The 22,185-nt window shown below is 44.7% G+C and overlaps 1 protein-coding gene across 1 annotated transcript; it reads right to left on the minus strand.

The window, feature by feature from the left end:
- Window positions 1-1,641: 1,641 nt before the first annotated feature.
- serping1 (serpin peptidase inhibitor, clade G (C1 inhibitor), member 1) lies at window positions 1,642-22,160 on the minus strand. Its single transcript, XM_079999786.1, has 11 exons — window positions 22,155-22,160; window positions 20,948-20,980; window positions 20,280-20,388; window positions 19,996-20,166; window positions 8,134-8,436; window positions 7,147-7,362; window positions 6,295-6,438; window positions 5,496-5,699; window positions 4,351-4,490; window positions 2,693-2,915; window positions 1,642-1,899 (listed from the first exon to the last, which is right to left on the minus strand). Exons 2-11 carry the CDS (start codon window positions 20,978-20,980, stop codon window positions 1,655-1,657), a joined length of 1,788 nt encoding a protein of 595 aa, XP_079855912.1. The 5' UTR covers window positions 22,155-22,160; the 3' UTR covers window positions 1,642-1,654.
- Window positions 22,161-22,185: the final 25 nt, after the last annotated feature.

Raw genomic sequence — 22,185 nt, forward strand, 5'->3', positions numbered from 1 at the left:
CCTTAAGCTTGTGTTTTGTTTTCACGTTGAACGCTGAGTGGAGTTCGGGGGGCGACAAGAGGGTGACGGCTGCCTATGGCTTATCTCTATGCACATCCAAAAAAATAAACAACCCAAAATTTCGGCAGTAAAACGACGATTCAGAGGAGAGGCCTCTGAAGGTTGTTTTTTTGTTGTTGTTGTTGTTGTTGTTGTGGTGGTTGTTGTTGTTGTTGTGGTGGTTTGCTGTAATATCCTCCGCACTTCGAAGCTTCACTGCGGCGAGTGAACAGTTTGGATTGTCAGCCCATCGCGCTCGGATCCTTTCGGGTGTGATCTAGAAAAACCGCGTCGAATCCCTCGGTTTCGTCGACCGGATTTCCCCCTTTTGTGTTTTTTTTTTTGTTGTTTTTTGGGTTTTTTTTCCTGACTTTGAATGAACCTGTTTCCCCCGGCCGCATGTTTGGCCGTCATGCGCAGAGCGTGAGCTGGAAAACAAATCCCAGAATCCCCTCCATTCAAATCGTCTGCTCGGTCTCCATTGCTGCTGTCCGATAGAGAAAGGGACAATTCAGGGTATTTTCTTTGCTCAGTTGACTTCTGCTTTACCGAGCTATTGCTTCAAACCTTTACTGTCATAGGAAATGGCATTCGTCTTCCCTTTATCAGCGTTTTAGGTCAAGGGCGTGGGTGGATGGTAGCAGTGAATGAGATAAGGAATCCACTAAGGGCATCCCCTGTGTACCGTCTATCTGTCAATGTGGACCATGTTGTGTGGCTGCCATCTTGTGGTGGTTTTTGTGTAATTACTTTACAAAAATAAATCCAAGTTGTTTCAGTGGTTTTCTGTTGCATTGACATTGAACATCAGATGAAGATGTGATCTTTTTTTTTTTTTTTTTCCCCCTACAACATATGCAATGTACATAATGCAACTACCGCCCCATTTTAGGCTCATATCCAGGCAAATAAGTAAGAAGTATAAGTTCAAGTATAAATAATATTGTTGGGGCATTGCAGTCTTTCTTTGAACTGTATTGTAATTGCGATAATTACCAACTTGAAAACCAACATCATTTGTAGATAAAAGCCCATTCTCGTGACAAAAATGAATGCATTTTAACTTCTGTCTTCTTGGCTTTAGTTATGCTGGCCTTGCAGGAGTTCCATTTAAGAACTAAGTCACTTTGCTGTTAGTTGTAGTGGATCACACACAGTATAGAATTAGAAATCAACAGACGTAACTCTGTAACCAAATGGCTCTCTATAACCAAAAACTGCTCTTGTCATTCTACAGGTCGTCCACAGGACAGAGTCATTGCAGCGGTTCATGATGATTTTAGAATTAATAAAGAGTTGCATTGCAGGTTGAAGTGTTGAACTCCACTTGCAGACTAACTATGTCCTAGATGCAATGGCATAAAAATACTCTGTGTTGTATGGCCAAAAAAGTCATAATAATAAATAAATAAATGAATCAACAGACACCAGATCAACCAGGACTTCAGATAGTGTTAAACATGTTTAATTGTCTCAGAATGGTTGGTAAAGAGGCAAGTATTTAATTCTCTGACTGGAGTCTGGTCACCAGCGGCCGGTGACCAGAGCAGCTGAAGGCCGAAGTCAACTCCCGCTATTCGGTTCCGATATTCGGCGACAACATCTCTGTCCTCCATCACGGCACGGTAACTCGGCCCACGAACAGGGGGACGTTGGCCCAGTCGCTCCAGAGCAGCAGGATGAACGGGCGCAGGGCGGAGAAGGCGGAGTAGCTGCGAGAGAAGGACAGCGAGGTGGCGGCCCCGGCCTCCACCCCGTTCTCCGTCAGGGCCAGGAAGGCTCGGTGCTGGGCGTCGCTCAGGAGAATCTGATCCTCGCTGAGCCCACACAGGTTGGCGCTCTCGAAGAGTGACGACAGGCCTGTTTTTTTTTGGGAGGGGGTGGGGTTAGAAGAAGGGAGCAGTTGCTGTAGGAAATGTGGGAAAGCGGTGCTAAAATATGGAAGGAAAGAGGGATGGAAGAGGGATGAGCAGCGCAGAATGGCAGGCATACTGTACAGAGGAGGAACATCTGATGTGTGATGTCTATTCTATGTATTCATGTATTGCAACATGAACTGGCTGTTTGTCAGGATGATTAAAAGGCTAAAATAGGTTATATTCCAGCTATTGGTCAAAACATGTCCAAATACACAGTAGTGATGTGAATACTCACAAATGATTAGTTTGTACCGAACAAATCTTTTTAATGGATGGAGATTGTGGAGTCACTCCAACAAAAGAGTGATTCTCACAAAGTCAAAATAATTAGGATGAAATAAAGTCCAAAGCAAAAAAATCTATGGCTCTTGGTGTAACTCATATGGAGTATGTTCACTTTCCACCAAAATGAATGTTTCTTACAGAAGTCAATTCTCTTTTGATTCATACTTTGCATTTCTCTGACAAAAAGAAAAAAAAAAGGGAAAATCAGGCTAAAAGATTTTCTGGGATCCACAGTTTACATTGTTCTGCCGAAATGGAAACATTTTGAAGGAACTGAATTCTTTTTGTGAGAATTGAAAGTCGCTCGGGAGGTCCTCCCTCACTCACCACGCTGTACGCCAACAAAATTGGACGATGAGTCGCAAAAAGGTCTCTTTTTACCGGGCGACTCGAACGGACCAAGGCAGAAAGAAAGGAAAGGGAAGGAAGACCAAAAAAAAAGACCAAACCTAATTTCCTGAGAAGCGTGTTCATGTCCGCTTGGATGTCCAGTTTTATTTTGGGGAGCGTGACCTCGATGACCTGTGGGGAGGACTTGGCCAGGCGCTCCATCATGCGGCGCAGTGTGGCGGGGCTCATCCTCTCCTCCACCCGCTGCAGGTCGGACAGAGCGTGGGAGCGAGGCAGCACCACGTAGAGGCTGCTCTCGCCTGAGAGGGGGAACCTCGCCACCTAACGCCGGAAACGTCTTGGTGTGAATATGCGGAATGTCTGTGCGCTAAAGGAATGTGAGCATGCGGCTCTGTGCTCCCATCAGGAGTTCAATGCGGGTGATAACAAAACCCACAATCTGCGTTTCGTCCAAAAACTCCCTGACTGTTTCGGGCAGATCTAACGTGATGCCGCAGCAGTCTGACTTGACAGTTTTTTGTATTTATTATATATATATATATATTTATATTTATTATATTATATTTGATTTCACGCTAAAATTAGCTGTTTCCTGCCGCTATATTCATTGGCGGTGTTAGATCCAAATGGTTCGAGAAAATTGCTGCTTTGGGAGGAGTTCAACAAGCAAAAGAAATCTGAATCAGTCAAGTAGAAACTTCTAGGTAGCTACTGTGTTTAGTCTAGGACATATTGTGCGTAATCACCGGGTGCGTTGCGTTGACATTTCACTGCATATATGTATGGAAGTATGTATATGTATGTGACGAATAAACCTCTTGAATCTTGAAATAAAACGATCTCTGACCCTAAAGTGGATATTCGACCGCTTTCCCATGAGGCGTAGCTTCTGGGCAGTCCAGGTGGATTGCCGCGCTCGGTGCATCCCTCCAGGACACAGTTCTATGGGAGCCCTCCGCTTGTCCTCAGCTTTCCTCCTGCTCCACACCCGGCCTGGACACCCGGTGGTGGTCCGCGGTCGCAAGGGATACTCGGACGGGGCTGCCTCACCACCTCACCTCGGCCTCTCCAACCGCTACGCTACGACCCTGTCTCCGTACACTGGGTTCCGACTCGTCCCGACCGGGACCACAGCTTTCTCACCACTGGTGGCCAGCAGTGTTTGGGTGGCTCGCCTTTCCATTCATTGGTTGAAGCCATATTCAACGGCCCTCATCCCCGGGTAACGACCTTCTCTTCCCGTCGTGAGATTAAAAGATGCCGTGATCAGACGCTCCAGAAGTCTTCCTCGCCCTGAGCCGGCTGGGAAATCCTCTCTCAAGTCTGACGTCGCTGCCTCGCCACGAAACCCGCCTGCTCGGACGCCCCATCCTCAATCGCCGACTTCAACACGTGAATCAGATTGCGCACCCTGCTGCCACGGGCAATTTCCCCCGTACAGCCCATTAATCAGGACAGGGCCTCCCGTCCACACTGAATATCCGAAGGTAGAAATAAAAACGACCTCTCTTATTTTGATGTGGTGTGTCCATTGGGAACCTCCACCAGCTGCCCCTCACCCCCGCCTGCTCTGCTGCTGTTCTGATCAATGCTTGGTCCATTGGAAACAAGTCACTTGTCCTTAACGATCTGTTTGCACTGCATTATGGACTTTATGTTCCTGTTCCTGTTCCTGAGTGTGTGTGTGTGTGTGTGTGTGTGTGCATGTGTGTGTGTGTGTGTGTGTGTGGGTGCGTGGGTGCGTGTGTGTGTGTACCTGTGCCGTCAGTTCGGGGATGGACGCCGTAACAACAGAGTATTCTGAGCTGTGGAGAACAGGCACTTTGACTATGTCGCCGTTCAGTTTGGTGAAAGCTGCCTTCATGCCTTGCTCCTCAAACTTGAGTTTCCACTGGCCTGCAACACACACACACACACACACACACACACACACACACACACACACACACACACACACACACACACACACACAAGGAATTAGTTGCTTACTACACCTTAATGACTCTCAAAGTGTTCCAAACCACAAAAGAAAGTTCATCTGAATGGCTGCATCTGTTCACTGGCTGCAGAGGAACAAAATTCAAGTTTTGGTTTAAAGTCCGGACTGGAAACCAGTAGAGATGCTGTGGTATGATCTGAAACGAGCTGTTCTGAGAAGAGAGAAGACTGAGAAGGCTGATATCAAATCATAGGAAGTGATTGGCTGCAGTTATTGCTGCTAAAGGTGGTGCTGCCAGTAATTACTCCCTTAAGTCTAAGGGGGGCGTGAGAACTTTTTTGACATTGGTGATGGGAGTGTAAATTGTAATGGAAATTGTAAAATGTAAAATTGTCATTAAATAAATTGAAATAAAATGTATTTGAAAATTAATCTAGCTTTATTGTTCGGTTTGTATTTAGACATTTTTTTCTATCGTCTAGTTCATTTTATCCATCTATCCATCTATCCGTCTATCTATCTATCTATCTATCTATCTATCTATCTATCTATCCATCTATCTATCCATCTATCCATCTATCTATCCATCCATCTATCTATCTATCTATCTATCTATCTATCTATCTATCTATCTATCTATCTATCTATCTATCTATCTATCTATCCATCTATCTATCCATCTATCCATCTATCCATCTATCTATCCATCCATCTATCTATCTATCTATCTATCTATCTATCTATCTATCTATCTATCTATCTATCTATCTATCTATCTATCTATCTATCTATCTATCTATCTATCTATCTATCTGTCTGTCTGTCTGTCTGTCTGTCTGTCTATCTGGTTAATTTGTCTAGCCTTTGTCTAATATTTCAGTTTGTCTAAAGATCTGACACCCTTCAGCAGAAGGGGGGTCACTGTGTGTTTTGACAGATGGACATGAGAGCCGTCCACAGACCGGTGAAGGAGACAGCGTTCAGCAGGATGAGCTGGGTGGAGGAGGGCACGGAGTCCAGCAGCTGTGTGATTTTGTTGCCAGTCTGCTGGGCCACCCAGCCGTTGATCATCTTGGCGTTCCGCTCGTCGTCGTCCAGCAGCCTGACGGGCTCTGCGCCGTAAAAGTGCAGCGACTGGTTGGCGAAGGAGCTGCTCAGGTTCATGACTGGGAGGAAGAGGGAGGAAGAGGGAGGAGGAGGAGGAGGAGGAGAAGCTAGAGATTGGTCATTGGCTGCAATCAGGATCTCTGCACCTTTCATTGTTTTTCTTCTATTGAGCTCCCTGATAGAGATGGATGACGAATCATTTGTTCGTTCTTTAGCTTAATTTTCCTGGTTTATTGTTTATTGGTAAGTCTAGTTTTCTTGTTCATTGTTAACTTTTAGGTTTACTGTATACTGCCACATTTTTTGTTGTTCATTGTTTTTTTTTCTGGTTTATTGTTAGGTTTATTTTGATTGTTGTTATTTATTAGGTTTATTGTATATTTCTAAAAGGTCCTATCTGTGACTTAACTTTTTAGGTTTGTTCCATTTGCCATTTTCTTTTTTCTACTTTTTTGATGACGTGAGCTGTCTATCTATCCATCCATTGATCCACTAATCCATCTATCTATCTATCCATCCATTGATCCATCTATCTATCTATCCATCCATTGATCCATCTATCTGTCTATGGATCCATTGATCCAGCTATCTATCTATCCATCCGTTGATCCATCTGTCTGTCTGTCTGTCTGTCTGTCTTTCTGATGATAATACGTGGGTTGTAGTAGATCTGGGATCCCATCTGCAGCGAGCCGTTCAGCCTCTCCCTCAGTAGCCGGGTCTGGAGGTGTAGACAGTGGAAGTTGTGTGGGAGGCGCAGCGCAGCCTCCATGTCTCTGCGGGTCTCACCGCGGGCACCTGGAGACGAGATGGTGTGAAGAAAAGTGTCGCCAAACCAAAATGACAGCACTCAAAATAATGACTGTGACATTTTATAGTCGATGAAAAATAACCTGTCCTTTATCTAACTTAGTTTTGTACGCGCTTCCTGCCGATGTAATTAGGCCACAGAGAATATTATGTACTTTGTTGAACTCACAGCATGGTGACATTATTGTTTTTTCAGTTACAGTATTTTAATAGGAAATTATTATAAGAGTGTGGGAGATAATTAATAGTGTTAGTATAATTAGTAATATTTTGTATCATGACATAACATAGCAATAGCTACAGTGACAAATAATCTCTTGAACTTGAACTTGAACTTGAGTAATAGTGTACTATAGTAATAACATAGTAATTATGTAGTAATAATATAGTTTTAACATAGTAATAACATAGTAATACTGTAGTGATGTAGTAACTTCCCCTAGTCATAGGTGAAATAGGCAGTTGGACAGCCTAGTTGTTCTCAATGTAAGCATAAAATTAAATGTATCAGCAATTGATAGATTCAATCACAACATTTTAGTGGGAGCGACAAACTGGGAAGGCCGAAAGTCATATTAAAATGGGAAAAGAGAATACACACAGGTGTCAGAATTTGTGTTGTGCACTATAGGACTTACTAATCCAATGCACGATTAAATACTTTATAAAAGAAGAACTTTTTTTCTTTACCCTTACCGAGCAATAGATGGGAGAGCACAGTACTGATGCTGATAGGAGAGTAGAGCAGGTTTTTTGAAGGTTGGTACCGGCTTAAGTGGGAGTACAGCTCCATAGAGAAGTCGGACAAGGACTCCTCCAGGACGGGAGCCCAGGAGCGGCTGGCCTGGTCCTGGCACGGCTCCCAAGCGCTCGGAAAGGCACTGCACGAGAGTGGTGTGACGGTGGGAGCAGCTGAAAAAAAGGTGATGTCAAAAACACAGCTCTATATTATGGTTTGCACCAACAGCCCGTGTTATCCAAATATGAAACCGACACTGGCAATGTATGTTCGCTGCTCGGACACTGAGCAGATCCCAGTCATTATAATGATAGTTATGTTGAGTTTTTACATATTTAAAATAATTTTATGACACTTTTTGTTTTGCTCCTTTTAAGGCAAGGCAAGTTTATTTGTACAGCATGTTTCATACACAGGGGCAATTCAAAGTGCTTTTCGGTACATATGGCATAAAATACATTATCATCATGTGTTAAAAAAATTATTGTTGTTTTAGTATTAAAATGTTTCCATCCGTATTAGTAGCCTTTTGTTAACATCTTTTGTGATTTTGGCTTATTTGTGCATGCACTTTGCAGCATATGTTGACTCTTCCAACCTGGGTTAACCCTTCATCCTTTCCTTCCTGTACCAGGCTCAAGTGATGCCCGACTCGAAAACGAACAAATCTTTGAAATACAGTAAATGACTCAGTAGTCACTCCGGCAGAAGATTTGTTTGTTTGTTTCGTTCTTGTCTCACTTAACTCGGGTCAAATTCGACTCCTCCCTTGATCCCTGGCGTATGGTTCAAAGCAAACCTCCTGAATTACATCCATGTCATTGTACACTATTGTGACTATAAAGGTGCTGTCTACCTTGTATATAAAATTACAAGAACTTTAATCTGCAATATCTACTCTCGGCCTTGATGCGTTTTGTGTAGTATAACTGCATTGTACATACCTTCCACAATAAGATGAACGGTGCTGAATCGCTCCTTCTCAGTAGACTCACAGTGGTAAAGACCAGCGTCGTCTACCACGAGCTGTTTGATGGTGATGCTCTGATCACCAAAGGACGGATCTGGGGAAAACCATTCCACTCTTTCACCAGCTTTCCCACCATCGACGGGAGACAGGGGCATCGGGCCCAAAGGGGTTTCTTTGTACCAATGTGCGTAAGCCTTGGATTGGTCGGATGTTGGGCGATAGCAGGGTAGGTCAGCGGACAAACCCGGGCGAACCTTAAGGGTGTAGTCAGCCGATGCTGGAAATAAAAAAGAAACATCGGTGTAGGAGCCGCAGTTGATGGATGTTTTGACTGATAAGGATACAATACTTTAAGATAATACGTAAAACATCAGTAATTGAAATGGGTTATTTGATTTACAAGGAATTCAAATAATATTTACAGTATTTACAGTTCATATTTACAGTAATGCAATAAGTTAATTGTTTATTCATTGCATCTTAAATGTGTGTGGATCATTTAAAAAGGTATAAAATCTCATTTATATTACATTTATTGTATCTGGGAATAGGTGATATGGTTGTTGCTTACTAGTAATTGCGCACATTTGAATATATATTTATTTATTTATTTTTTAAAGGCAAGAGTGTGGGCGTAATCGAAGGACGTTGTTCGGCTGAATGACGAAGTGGAACGCATTTTAGTGTAACTTAAAGCTTGTGTGTGGAAAGTTATGGACGAACAAGACAGTGGAAAACAAAAAGTAAAAATGACTGAGAAGGCTGTAGAAGAACACAAGGCTAAACAAGTCGAGGCACGCAGGTATGAGCTATCCCAGCCAACTGGCATGGTGAAGCAAATTGAGAAATGAATGGAAGACGATGCAAATGCCACATTGTTAGAAATAAATTGCGTGTTGAGTTGCGTGTTGACGATTCATGGCTGAGGATGCATTTTTGGATAATCAAAAGAATTGGTATGATCCTAAAAATAAATCAACGAATGATTTCTTCTGGAAATCTGAGGAATGGATGAAAGAAGTCATGAAATGCTCTGAGCAAGCTGAAGAGTGTGATAGACGGGTAACGCATGCAGATAGTAGGTCTACATAATCAAAAACGACCACTAAACGCCCAAGTAGATCCGGATCACAATATGGAAGCGTTTTGTCATCATCTTCCTCACTCAGAATAAATGTAGAAATGGAGCGCGCATCACTAAAGGCAAAGGCTGCAGCTTTTAGGGGGAAGTCGGCCATAGAAAAGGAGGAAGCAGATTGGCATGCAGGAAAAAAAGATGCGGGGAGGATCAATTGCAAGCAGAAGAAAAACGGCGAGAGGCGGTGTTTGAGGCTAAGCAAGAAAGAACAGAAGCTGCAAAAAAGGCTAGATAGGAAATGCATGCAATGCAGACTGCTCTTGCTGAGTCGGATGCAAAACTGGAAGTTGGAAGAAAAATATGAATCCACAAGTGGACATGAAGATCATTAGAGTTGATGGCAGGCGTAATAGAGGTGAAAGCTACCACCATCCACCATTTCAACCACCATCATAGCATGCCTCAAACACACCCAGCATAGAACACATTGTTCAGCCAGCAACGCCTCAAAGAGCCTCGCCTGGACTGAACATGGAATTCAATGACAGACCAGTGCTTGACAGTCTATGCAAAACCATTTCTTAGCAAGCCAATCGTGATCGCCTACAATTCTTGCTGCAGTAGACAAGAGGACAGCCGCATAAACTTGTTAAGAGCTGCATCCACATGGAACCTTCAGCAGGTTATGCAAGAGCAAAACAAAGGCCCAAGGCGTTTTTCGGCAATGAGGACAAGCTAGCAGAAGCCTATATACACCAAGTTCCAAATTATTATGCAAATTGGATTTAAGTGTCATAAACATTACATTTTTTGTTTTTCAATTAAACTCATGGATGGTATTGTGTCTCAGGGCTCTTTGAATCACTGAAATCAATCTCATAAACCTGTGATAAATAGTTTGCCAGGTGAGCCCAATTAAAGGGAAACTACCGAAGAAGGACGTTCCACATTCTTAAGCAGGCCACAGGTTTCAAGCAATATGGGAAAGAAAAAGGATCTCTCTGCTGCCGAAAAGCCTCAAATAGTGCAATGTCTTGGACAACGTATGAAAACATTAGATATTTCACAAAACCTAAGCGTGATCATCGTACTGTGAAGAGATTTGTGGCTGATTCAGAGCACAGATGGGTTCGTGCAGATCAAGGCATAATGAGGAAGGTTTCTGCCAGACAAATTCATGGGATTAAGAGAGCAGCTGCTAAAATGCTATTACAAAGCAGCAAACAGGTATTTGAAGGTGCTGGTGCCTCTGGAATCCTGCGAACCTCAAGGTGTAGGATCCTCCAGAGGCTTGCAGTTGTGCATAAACCTACTATTGGGCCACCCCTAACCAATGCTCACAAGCAGAAACGGTTGCAGTGGGCCCAGAAATACATACACAGACTCATTACTCATACAATACATACACAGACTCATTTTCAAACAGTCTTGTTTACTGATGAGTGCCGTGCAACCCTGGATCGTCCAGATGGATGGAGTAGTGAATGGTCCCAACAAGGCTGCAACGTCAGCAAGGAGGTGGCGGAGTCATGTTTTGGGCCGGAATCATGGGGAGAGAGCTGGTAGGCCCCTTTAGGGTCGCTGAAGGTGTGAAAATGACTTCGGCAAAGTATATAGAGTTTCTGACAGACCACTTTCTTCCATGGTACAAAAAGAAGAACCGTGCCTTCCGTAGCAAAGTCATCTTCATGCATGACAATGCACCATCTCATGCTGCAAAGAATACCCCTGTGTCATTGGCTGCTATGGTCATAAAAGGAGAGAAACTCATGGTGTGGCCCCCATCCTCCCCTGACCTCCACCCTATTGAGAACCTTTGGAGCATCCTCAAGCAAAAGATCTATGAGTGTGGGAGGCAGTTGGCATCAAAACAGCAGCTCTGGGAGGCTGTTCTGACATCCTGCAAAGAAATTCAAGCAGAAACTCTCCAAAAACTCACAAGTTCAATGGATGCAAGAATTGTGCAGGTGATATCAAAGAAGGGTCCTACGTTAACATGTAACTTGGCCTGTTAAGATGTTTTTGATTGAAATAGATTTTGATTTCAATAAATATGACCTCCTAGTGCTGCAAATTCAACAAATGACCATTTTCAGTTCTTTACAACAAATAAAATGTTTTGAAATCTGTTGTGCGTAATAATTTGGAACAGTGCATTTTGAGTTTTTTATTTTTGAAAAAAATACTGTTATCATTGGGAGGTTTGTTCAATGACATTCAAATTATACCCTAATGGTTGATGACTTCAAAATTATCCTGACTGTCATTTGCATCAACTATTTAGGAAAATCTGAGAAAAATATAATTTGCAGAATAATTTGGAACGCAGTGTAAAGGAAGCTTTGGATTGGCAGACAATCAAGCTAGAAGATGGAGCTGCGTTACAGTCCTTCGCCTTATTCCTCACAGGCTGTTCCAACACAAAGACAGACGGTATGGGGATGGTAGCTCAGGAGGTAGAGCTGGTCGTCTAGTAATCTAAAGGTTGCTGGTTTGATCCCAGGCTCCTCCTGCTAGCATGCTGTAGTGTCCTTGAGCAAGACACTTAACCTCTAATTGCTCCTGAGGGCTGCGTCCGTTGGTGTTTGAATAATTGTAAGTCGCTTTGGATAAAAGCGTCTGCTAAATGCAATGCTCCATGTAAGACTTGGACAATGCAGCCAACATAAAGGCTCTGGCTAACAAGCTTCCATATAAACTTGGAGAAAGTCTGCCTGCGACTTACGTGAAAAGAAAAGATTGAAGTTCAAGGATTTTGTCGACTTTGCTTACAAGCAAGTTAGATATACAGTATATTACACCTACTCGATGGAAACATAAAATAAACCACCACAAGCACAAGAGACCCAGTACACAATCACATGAGTTGCAGCTGCAAAGAGAAAGGTCAATGTCAACAGCGCTCTTGATCGCATCCCACACTGCTGCACATTAACACTAAAGACTCACCTGAAGAAACAGCAAAAGAAAGTTGTGAACACCAATCCATATTAAGTACCCTTATACAAATGACGGAAACTTTTGGTGTCACTGGGGCCGGTAGGGAAGATTGTGTCCTTTGAATCATTCCATTTTGTCAAGGCAAAAAAGGGACCCAAGGCAGGGACAACATACACCTTTTTGGACCCAGGAAGATCAGCCGGTTTCGCTTCGAGTCACCGATAAACAAACTCAGAATGAATGGACACAATACAAGCATCTTATTGCGAACAATGGGAAATTAATCTGCTGTTAACACCTGCATTGTGACTGGACTGGAAATAAGTAGGCTGAACGGCAACCAGTTTATCAAACTTTCAGAGGTGTTATCACAAAAAACGATCCCAGTAACCAAAGACTATATCCCCTGCGAAGAGGGTGTTAACAGTTGGCCGCACCTAAAGGAGGTGAAACTTCCCACTATCCAAGCAGAGGTTGGATTACTCATAGGAGCACATGTTCCCAAGGCAATGGAGCCACTACAAGTGGTCAACGGCATGGACGATGGCCCATACACCGTGAGAACAATATTAGGCTACACAATAAATGGACCACTCAGAAGTGACAAAACCAAAATGTCCAAGGATGATCACCAGTTTATTGAGATGGTGTCTCAATCTTTAAAACTTGAAGATGGTCATGACAGTGTATGCCTTCCGGAGAGGAACAAGTCATTGTGCATTCCAAACAACAGATCAGTCACGGAACAATGTGCACTGAACTGAAGGAAAAGATTCTCTAGGGATGTCAAGTTTTATGTAGAATATGTCGTTGTGGCGGACAAAGAGGCGTGGCGGACGACAGCACGGTTCCCTTTACTTTGGCCGCCAAGCTGCCTCGAATCGGCCCAATCAGCGCCCACACAACACTGATTTGTCTGACTAGAGGCAGGGAGTTTTCTTAATGTTTGTTTGTCTTGCAGAGGGGATGGGCACACAGGCTTGTCAGCAGCCCAGCAGTGGAACGCCATTCCTCCATTATCATCCGCATTATTATAATAACAATCATCCTTTGTTATACATAATTGTGGCCCGCGTACCTTATTATGAAGTGGACAATAAAACTCTCGCCATGTTGGTGCACCATGGCCAGAAAGACTCCATCTCCCTCCCTAAACCCTTATCTGTGGGCAGGAACTCCCACAGTCGTTTCATCAACAACATCCTCAAGAAAGGCTACATGGTGAGCTGGACAGTGCTTAACACAAGCCAACTAAGGGGCAAACATGGTATCTGCCTCACCACCGAGTCAGACATCCAGTCAAGCGGAAACTAAGTTTTGTCTTTGACTGCGGAGCAAGCTTCGCGGAACATCGCTGAACCAACAGCTCCTGCAGGCACCGGACCTAACAAGTTCGCTATTGGGGGTCCTCCTGAGTTTCCGACAAGAGACCGTGGCGGTTATGGCTGACGTGTAGGCTGTGTTCCAATAGGTCAGAGCCAGCTATGAAGACACCGATCTTTTCAGGTTTCTCTGGTGGCGGGAACTACGCACAGGAGCTTGTTGAATGCAAAATGTTGGTCCACATCCTCTACGCAACATCATCGCCAAGTGTCGCCAGCTTTGAGCCTCGGAAATGTGCAACAGATTTTGAGACTGAGTTTGGTCAAGAAGCTGCCAAAACAGTCAAGAAAAGATTTTATGTTGACAACTGTCTTAAGTCAACTTCAGATGAAGACACAGAAATCACCCTTTGCGCTAACTTGAGGAGCATATTGGCAAAAGATGGATTTAGACTGACAAAATGGTAGAGCAACAGTCAGAAGTTGCTAAACTCAATTCTTAAGAGGAAAGAGCACAAGGGTTTCAAGATCTGGACTTGGATTAAGACAACTTGCTGATATAGAAAGGCCGGTAGAAGTTTGCAAACCCGAGGAAGCGTTGGAGTTGCTTCCTATTGGCTGGAGTTGGCCACTCCATCACGGCGGCCACCTTCTTGGGGTCCATCCCCAGCCTCCCTCGGCCAATGATGAATCCTGAGAAGGAAACGGATGGAACATGGAAGACACACTTCTCGGCCTTAACAAACAGATGGTTCTCCAGGAGCCGCTGCACCACCAGGTGTACGTGTTTTACGTGGTCGGGGAGGGATTTGGAGGTACACAAAGACAAACGAGTTGAGCATGTCCCGGAGGACATCGTTAATTAGGGCCTGGAAGACCGCTGGGGCATTTGACAGACCAAAAGGCATTACCAGATACTCAAAGTGTCCAAGCGGGGTGTTGAATGCGGTATTCCATTCGTGCCCTTTGCACATGCGGACCAGGTGGTAAATGTTGTGGAGGTCGAGTTTGGAGCAGTGGGTGGCACCCCGGATGGGGACGAAGACTGAGTCCATCAGGGGCAAGGGGTACTTGTTCTTGATTGTGATGTCGTTGAGTCCCCTGAAGTCAATGCAGGGACGAAGGGTCTTGTCCTTCTTGGTGACGAAGAAGAACCCTATGCCCAGCGGAGACGACGAGGGGCGAATGATCCCGGTAGCGAGAGAGCCGCGGATGTAGGTCTTCATTGCCTCCTGTTCGGGCCGGGAGAGGTTACACGGGCGACTGCAGGGGAGGGGGGTGCCTGGCAGGAGGTTGATTGCGCAGTCGTAGGGGCGATGAGGTGGTAGGGATAGCGCGCCCTGCTTGCTGAAAACAGGGGCCAGGTCCAGATATTGTGAAGGAACCGAGGACAGATCGGGGCTCTTGGCGTCCCCCGGCGGCGGGTCCGGCGGCGGGGTAGAGGCCGAGTGGAGGCAGTGGGCATGGCAGTGTGTGCTCCAGGCGCTCACGCTACCCGAGCGCCAGTCCATCTGAGGGTTGTGGATCTGGAGCCAGGGGTACCCCAGGACCAGGGTTCAGTGGGGAATGGATGAGGAAGAACCTCAAGGACTCACGGTGGTTGCCGGAGAGTAGCAGCTCGAGGGGTGGTGGTCGTCTGGTGGGTAATCCGGGTCAGAAGTGACCCGGTCAGCCCCTTGACCTCGAGCGCTGTGGGGAGAGGGACGGGTGTCAGCCCTAGCTGGCGTGCTAGTCCCAGGTCAAGGAAGCTCGCATCCGCCCCAGAATCTATGAAAGCGGAGGAAGAGTGTTACACTGTCAATAATGCTCCCAGCTACCCCAGAGGGTAGCTGGGAGCAGAGGACGGGTGAGAGGGTTGGAGCTGGAGCGACCGGAACATAACCCTACCGAGAAGTCGCCCTATCCTGGCCGGACTGGGCAGGTGGTTCGGAGGTGTCCCAGCCGGCCACAATACAGACAGGCGCCGGTCTGTATGTGGCGGGCTCGCTCCTCGGGGGAGAATCGGGAGCGACCAAGTTGCATGGGCTCGGCATTGAAAAGAGTCGAGGGACTTCGGAGGCGCCTGAGAGTAGTGGGCGCTGGAGACCGGGGCGTGGCCACCCAGGCGGGAGGCACGGGCTGGAGTCTGGCCCCTCCCTCTCGCGCCAGCGCTTCCGTAGCCGGTTGTCTAGGCCTGTACCAGTTGGTCCAGGTGCGTGGACTCGTCCCGCCGTGCCAACTCGTCCCGCAACTCGTCGTTCAGGGCGCGTTGAAACACGTCCTGCAGGGCTCCGTCATTCCAGCCGCTTTCTGCAGCTAGTGTCCGGAACTCAATGACGAGGGAGGCGACGCTACAGGGACCCTGGCGGAGGGAGAGGAGTCTTCTGGCGACCTCCTTGCTGCAAACTGGGTGGTCGAAGACTCTCCTCATTTCGCGGGTGAACAGATCATTAGAGAGACTCACGGGGGCCCCCCTGACTCCAAACCGCGGAACCCCAGCCATCGGAGGCGTACGACGATGGCTGGATACCCAAGGAAGGAGCGGCAAATGCCGAAATCGCCGTCGTAGGGTGCTGGAGCCGGAACGTGGGGCTCAGGGGGGACGAGGGAGGCGTTGGGAGCCCTGGTGGAGGGAGGAGGGAGGGCCGGAGGAGCAGGAGGGGCCACGGGAGCCGGAGAAACCTGCAGGTGGCTGACGGCCACCAACATGGTCCGGAGGTGTTCCGCGATGTCCCGGAGGGCCTGGTCATGTTGACCAAGCAACACTCCTTGGTTCTGGAGTGCGCGGTGGAGTCCCTCTGTGTCTGCTGGGTCCGTGTTTTAGGGCCAGACCGTACTGTCATGACCAGGGCTCGGAGAGACCCAAACGCACAATACGGGGAGACGGGAGGCAGACGAAGGATGTTTATTAGCCCACACAGTGGAGCTGGTCAGGGGACCTGGTCAGGTAGGGATGGAGCAGAGCTGGGCAGGGATGACGATGACCGGGAGGAGGGGTCCAGGATCCGGGTGGAGATGGATGGAGAGGGACGGACAGCCTTGGTCGACGAGTGGAGACAAGCAGGTAAACCGGGCTGGCAGGAGATGGACGGACAGACTGGGTCAACGAGAGGAGACAAGCAGGTAAGAGGAAGACGAAACAAAGAGACATAAGAGACACAAAGAGAAAGTTGGCTTTCAGGACCAAGTTTTTTGCTCTACACACCGAACTAGTTGCCCAAGAATCCAGATTCTGGAATGCTGGACATCAAAAACTTAGAGGTCAAACGAGCACGTTCTTCTGGCAGCAAGAGCCTTAAGATACAATGGACCAGTTGATGATCCACCATTCTTCCTGGACAAAACTAAAAAGTGCCGTTGCCTGGTTTCTGAAATGAAAAGCTTTGCTTAAGCAACTAAAAAGCAAAGAGAATGGAACCAAACACATTAAACGGAGAAAGCAGAAAGGATCAGTTCAAGAAAGCTTTCAAAGGAACACACTTAACCTGTGAAGTTTTGACAGAGGCAGAAGCAGAAATTGTGAAGTATTGTCAAAAGCAAAGATTCAAAGAAGACTTGGAAATGCTAAAGGAACATCAAAGGGTGTAGAAAAGTAGCGTGCTCTATAAGTTGAATCCAGTACATTAAGACAGAGTCATGAGGGTTGGAGGAATGTTGTGCCAAGTGGCGATGCCAGATGATTCCAAGCAGCAAGCCATCTTGCCAAAAGATTCACACATTAGAAAACTTGTGCTGAGACACATACATGATGTCACAGCTCACGCCAGAAGGAATCACATGATGGCACATGTGTGTCAAAGATTCTGGATTCCTGAAGCGAACAAAAGCTATCGGAAAGTTCTTGTCCAAGTGCGTCACCTGTAAAAAACAACATGAAAGTGCTGGTAAGCAACTCATGGCAGATCTACTAAAATGCTGGGTCCTGCCTGAGGATCCTTCATTCACAAGAGCTGGTGTCGACTATTTCAGCCCATCCCTGGTGAAAAGGGGGTGAAGGCAAGTGAAGAGATATCTTTACATGTCTCGCCATACGAGCCGTGCATCTGGAAGTTTTATCTTCACTCAACACTGATCTGTGCCTCTACACCAGGGGCTCCCACACTTTTTCGGCTTGCGAGCTACTTTTTAAATGACCAGGTCAAAATGATCGACCTGCATTAAAAAATGCTAAATATATTTATTTATATATACTGAGTATACTACCGAGAGCAGCCGAAAGAAGAAGAAGAAGAAGAAGAAGAAGAAGAAGAAGAAGAAGAAGAAGAAGAAGAAGAAGATACTGAGTATACTTTATATATACAATATATGTTGGCGTACCTTGCATCACTGCATGAACCATTACGGCACAATACAAGTTAATACATTTATTGTCACTACCTTACTCTGATGACTTGCACCGAATGGAGTGGCTGGCTACCGGCAGTAGCTGCCGGTAGCCAGCCTCAGGCATGCTCATGATCAAATGCTCATCAGTCATGGTGGAACAGTATTTGGACTAAATAATCTTCATGTGGGAAAAGGCTGACTCCCATAAATAAGTAGAGCCGAATAATGCAGTCAAGGAGGTAGCACATTTCCTCATGTTTTGGGTATTTTTCCTCTGTGAGTAACTTCCAAAACTGTTCATGAGCCCTGGACTTCAGCTGAATGTCAGCCTGTAGTGTCAAAATCTCATCCTCCACTGCAGAGCAGTTCAGGTGAAACAGTGTTGTAATTTTTGATGCGAGTGAATCAATCTCAATATCTTCCCTAAATGGGTGGCACATAAATGTAGTGATTGGCTCGAGTAAAACAAAGTCCTGAAACCATTTGTCAAAGTCTGACAGACAGTTTTCAATCTGCTCTGTGTAGCCTGCACTGTCAAGTTGCGCACACCCCTTCCCTTGGGTCTCCAGCTCTGATGCAAGGTTTTGAAAGTTCCCCAAATCATGGCGCTGCAGCTTTAAGGACAGAAGTTCCATTTTTCGTTTGAAAGCTTTAACTGAACTGATCATGTTGACCACGGTTTTGTCTTTTCCTTGCAGCTCCAAATTAAGCTCATTCAGCATGTTGGTCAGATCAGTTAAAAATGCCAAGTCTAGCAGCCACTGATCATCATTAAGTTGCTTGTATTCTGCATTTTTACTGACAAGGAGGAACTCCTTTATCTCCGGACAGAGCTCTCAAAATCTCTGCAGGAATTTCCCCCTACTAAGCCATCTCACGTCAGTGTGTAGCAAGGGGTCAGAGTAGTTGCAGTCAGCCTCCTCCAGATGTGCACGGAACAGTCGTCTTTGAAGAGATCTTGCACGAATAGAACAGGCGATTTTCGCTGCCACATCCATTATCTCTTCAATGTTTAGCATTTTTGCACATAATGCTTGTTGGTGTATTATGCAGTGGTAGTTAAGGAAGTCAGGGAAAGCATTGGCCTCCCTGCACTTGGTAATAAATCCATTCAAGCGGCCCACCATTGTGGGCACACCGTCTGTGGTTATTGACATCAATTTACACACTGGGAGCACTTCAACCCTCCAGCAGGCTCTCACCACTGATGAAGCTGGGAGTGGCTGATCCCCTCAGTGAGAGAAGTTCTGAACATCACAGTGAAGGAACGTGTGGATGAAGGTCTCCACAGCTTGCTGTGTGAAGCGAAGGCCATCATAAACAGCAGGCCCACCACAAAGGCATCTTCAGACCTTAATGATTTGGAGGCCTCAACGCCCAAGTTACCACCAGGGGTATTCAACAGGGATGACCAGTACGCTAACCGCAGGTGGAAACAAGTCCAGTACCTCACAGATGTCTTCTGGAAACTATGGTGCAAAGAATACCTCAGCTCCAGGAACGTCAATAATGGTCCACACTTGGAAGATACTTCCGTGTTGGTGATGTGGTGCTGATTGTGGACGACACGTCACCCAGAAATTCATGGCCACTTGGAAGAATTGTGGAGACCTTTCCTGACAAGAAAGGCTTTGTTCATCGGGTGAAAGTTAAGACCAAGACCAACAAGTTTTGTCCACCAATAACAAAGCAATGTCTTCTTCAAGAATCAGAGGATAATTGATTAACTGTTCTGAAGTAAAGTCCTCATTTGTGATCGGGCGAAGATAATGATGAACGAAACCGAGGGATTACCCGTTTCGGACAGTGCGAAGAACAAGAAGATTTCTTTAGATAGTTGAACTTTAACTCAATAACATAGCATGTAGGCTTCTTTAATTTACATCAAAAATCTTGAATAATTGTTTCAAAGACAGTGATAACAATTAGGGGCTGGAAATGTGGAGCCTAAATGCAGTTTATGGATGATTTGACTGATTAGGATACAATACTTTAAGTTAACATGTAAAACAACAGTAATTGACATGGTTTATTTGATTTACAAGGAATTAAAATAATATTTACGGCACAGGGAATAATCAGAGCATCAAGGGCTCCATTCATTGGAAACTTACAATCAGGAAATCCTAATGTGTGAAAATTGGACCATATTAATCTATGGCAAAAAACATACTGTAGGTGTGTTAGTTACCATCAACGTCAACGATGTATGTGTTGATCCACTCTACGTCATTTTCCTGCACGGTACATACATACGTGCCCTGAATTGCAGCCGCTACGGGGGATATGGAGAGGGCATGGCCATCTTGGATGACTTTGATGACAGTGGCGGCCTCTGGAATCTCAGCACTGATGTCTATTCCTGTTGTCACCAAAAATAAAAAAGGCGCCGTATCAGCAATGGATTGAAACGTAACCCAATGGATTCATTAACCCCAAAACTGCTCGTGCAGCTATATTGGAGGAGAACTAGACCATTGTATTTCCAGGTGACAGGCAGCCCCACGAAGTCTCTTTGGGAAGTGAAACAGGGAAGAACGATGGATGAGCCAGGTATCACTTGTAGACGAAATGCCCACGAGAGCTGAGCAGAAAAGCAGGTTATGGAACAGCGGGATAAAGGCTGTTGACTAGTATTTTGTTAAAACCGCATCGTGACGTAATCCTAGCACTTGAAAATATTTTAAAAATGCATCGCTCTTTTATATTTTTGATGAATTTTGTAAGCTTCTATTGTATGTGCTAAGTAATCCGATGAATATACTGTATATTTCATTTTTTAAAATTAAATTTTAGTTGCTTGAAGAGAACATTCTCTTTAAGCCATTGAAAAGACTGAAAACGAATGACAAAAAAAATGCAAACGAAAAACTTTTTTTTTCAAAAACAAATAAAAATAAACAAACAAACAAACAAGTAAACAAACATATAAATAAATAAATAAAACTAATAAATAAACTAATCAAATAAATAAATAAACTAACTAACAAACAAACAAATAAAACAAATAAATAAACAAACAAATGAATAAAATAAAGAAATAAATAAACTTTTTTTAAACAAATAAATAAATATCAACTAAATGAAATAAAAAAATAAACAAAAACAAACAAGTAAATAAATTACGAAAAAAAAAAGTTTACCTCAAGAAGGACAAGTAGGACGAGGTATTTCATCTGGAAGAGAGAAAGAAGGGGTCAGAACTAATGCGCAAATCGAGTGATTCATGACGTTGACAACATCTTTGTTGTTGAAATTATCAACTCGTCCTTGTGTGATGGAAAGGGTATCATAAGGAACTAATGTCAGAGCGTGAACAGACACATAGCACCCCACAACACACTCAAAATACACAAATACACATAAATCTGTTCTATTTTCAGTGGCATGTGTGGTATCATATTGCTAAAGTCAAATAGAGGAATTTAATGCATTATTTTGGCAGCCAATATATTGTTAAATAAAATATGTGATTATAAGTCACCGAAGACGAGAAAGAAAAGCAGAAAAACCTACTTTGTTAGAATCGCCCAAATCATTCAAAGCAACGGATCTCAACTGCTCCCTGAAGTTTAATGTCCCGTCAGTAAACAACAGCAGCTGAACCCCCGGTTGTTGATTTAGAGGACTTTGTTTACATAAAGCAGGCCTTGTGACTTTCTGGAAATGACACCATTACACAAAGTTGTTGGCGCCGCTCCGTGCTATTAAATGATCTTCGTGTATTTAGGCATAATTTTATCTTCGGCGGAAATTAACTCATGAGGCACAGCTTTGACTTATTTGCGGCGGTGGGAGAAGAACTCTGAGCTTTTACTGAAGTAAAAGTACAATACTCTGACATTAAATGACTACCAAGGTGACAGTACCAGATTGACATTTCTACTTAAGTAAGGGACTTGCTCTCAAATGTACTTCAAGTATTTAAAGTGCATCTAATATCCGGTTCCCTGGTGTAACATAAGTATAGCAATGCATAGTGTTATTGTACAAATATTCATATAAATCCTGGTGTGTGACTTATTTATAAAGTGTGGTGTGTGTGTGTGTGTGTGTGTGTGTGTGTGTGTGTGTGTGTGTGTGTGTGTGTGTGTGTGTGTGGGTGTGTGTGTGTGTGTGTGTGTGTGTGTGTGTGTGTGTGTGTGGATAGAGTAAAAAGTACAGATGAAATGTAGTGGAAAAAGTCGACATACACTTGAAAGAAGTACGTGATACACTAACAAAGTACTTTGTTACATATGCAAATATATATAATACATTGTTATTTTTAAAGTGTTTACGAGTCCATGTCATAGAAATAGAATTCCAAAGAGCGATCGACCGTGCGACGCTCGATTAAAACGCACTCACGCTGCATTCCTCTGAACCCGGAACTACTATC

The sequence above is a fragment of the Zeus faber genome (genome assembly GCF_960531495.2).
Source record: "Zeus faber genome assembly, chromosome: 4".
In the NCBI taxonomy this organism is placed as follows: domain Eukaryota; kingdom Metazoa; phylum Chordata; class Actinopteri; order Zeiformes; family Zeidae; genus Zeus; species Zeus faber.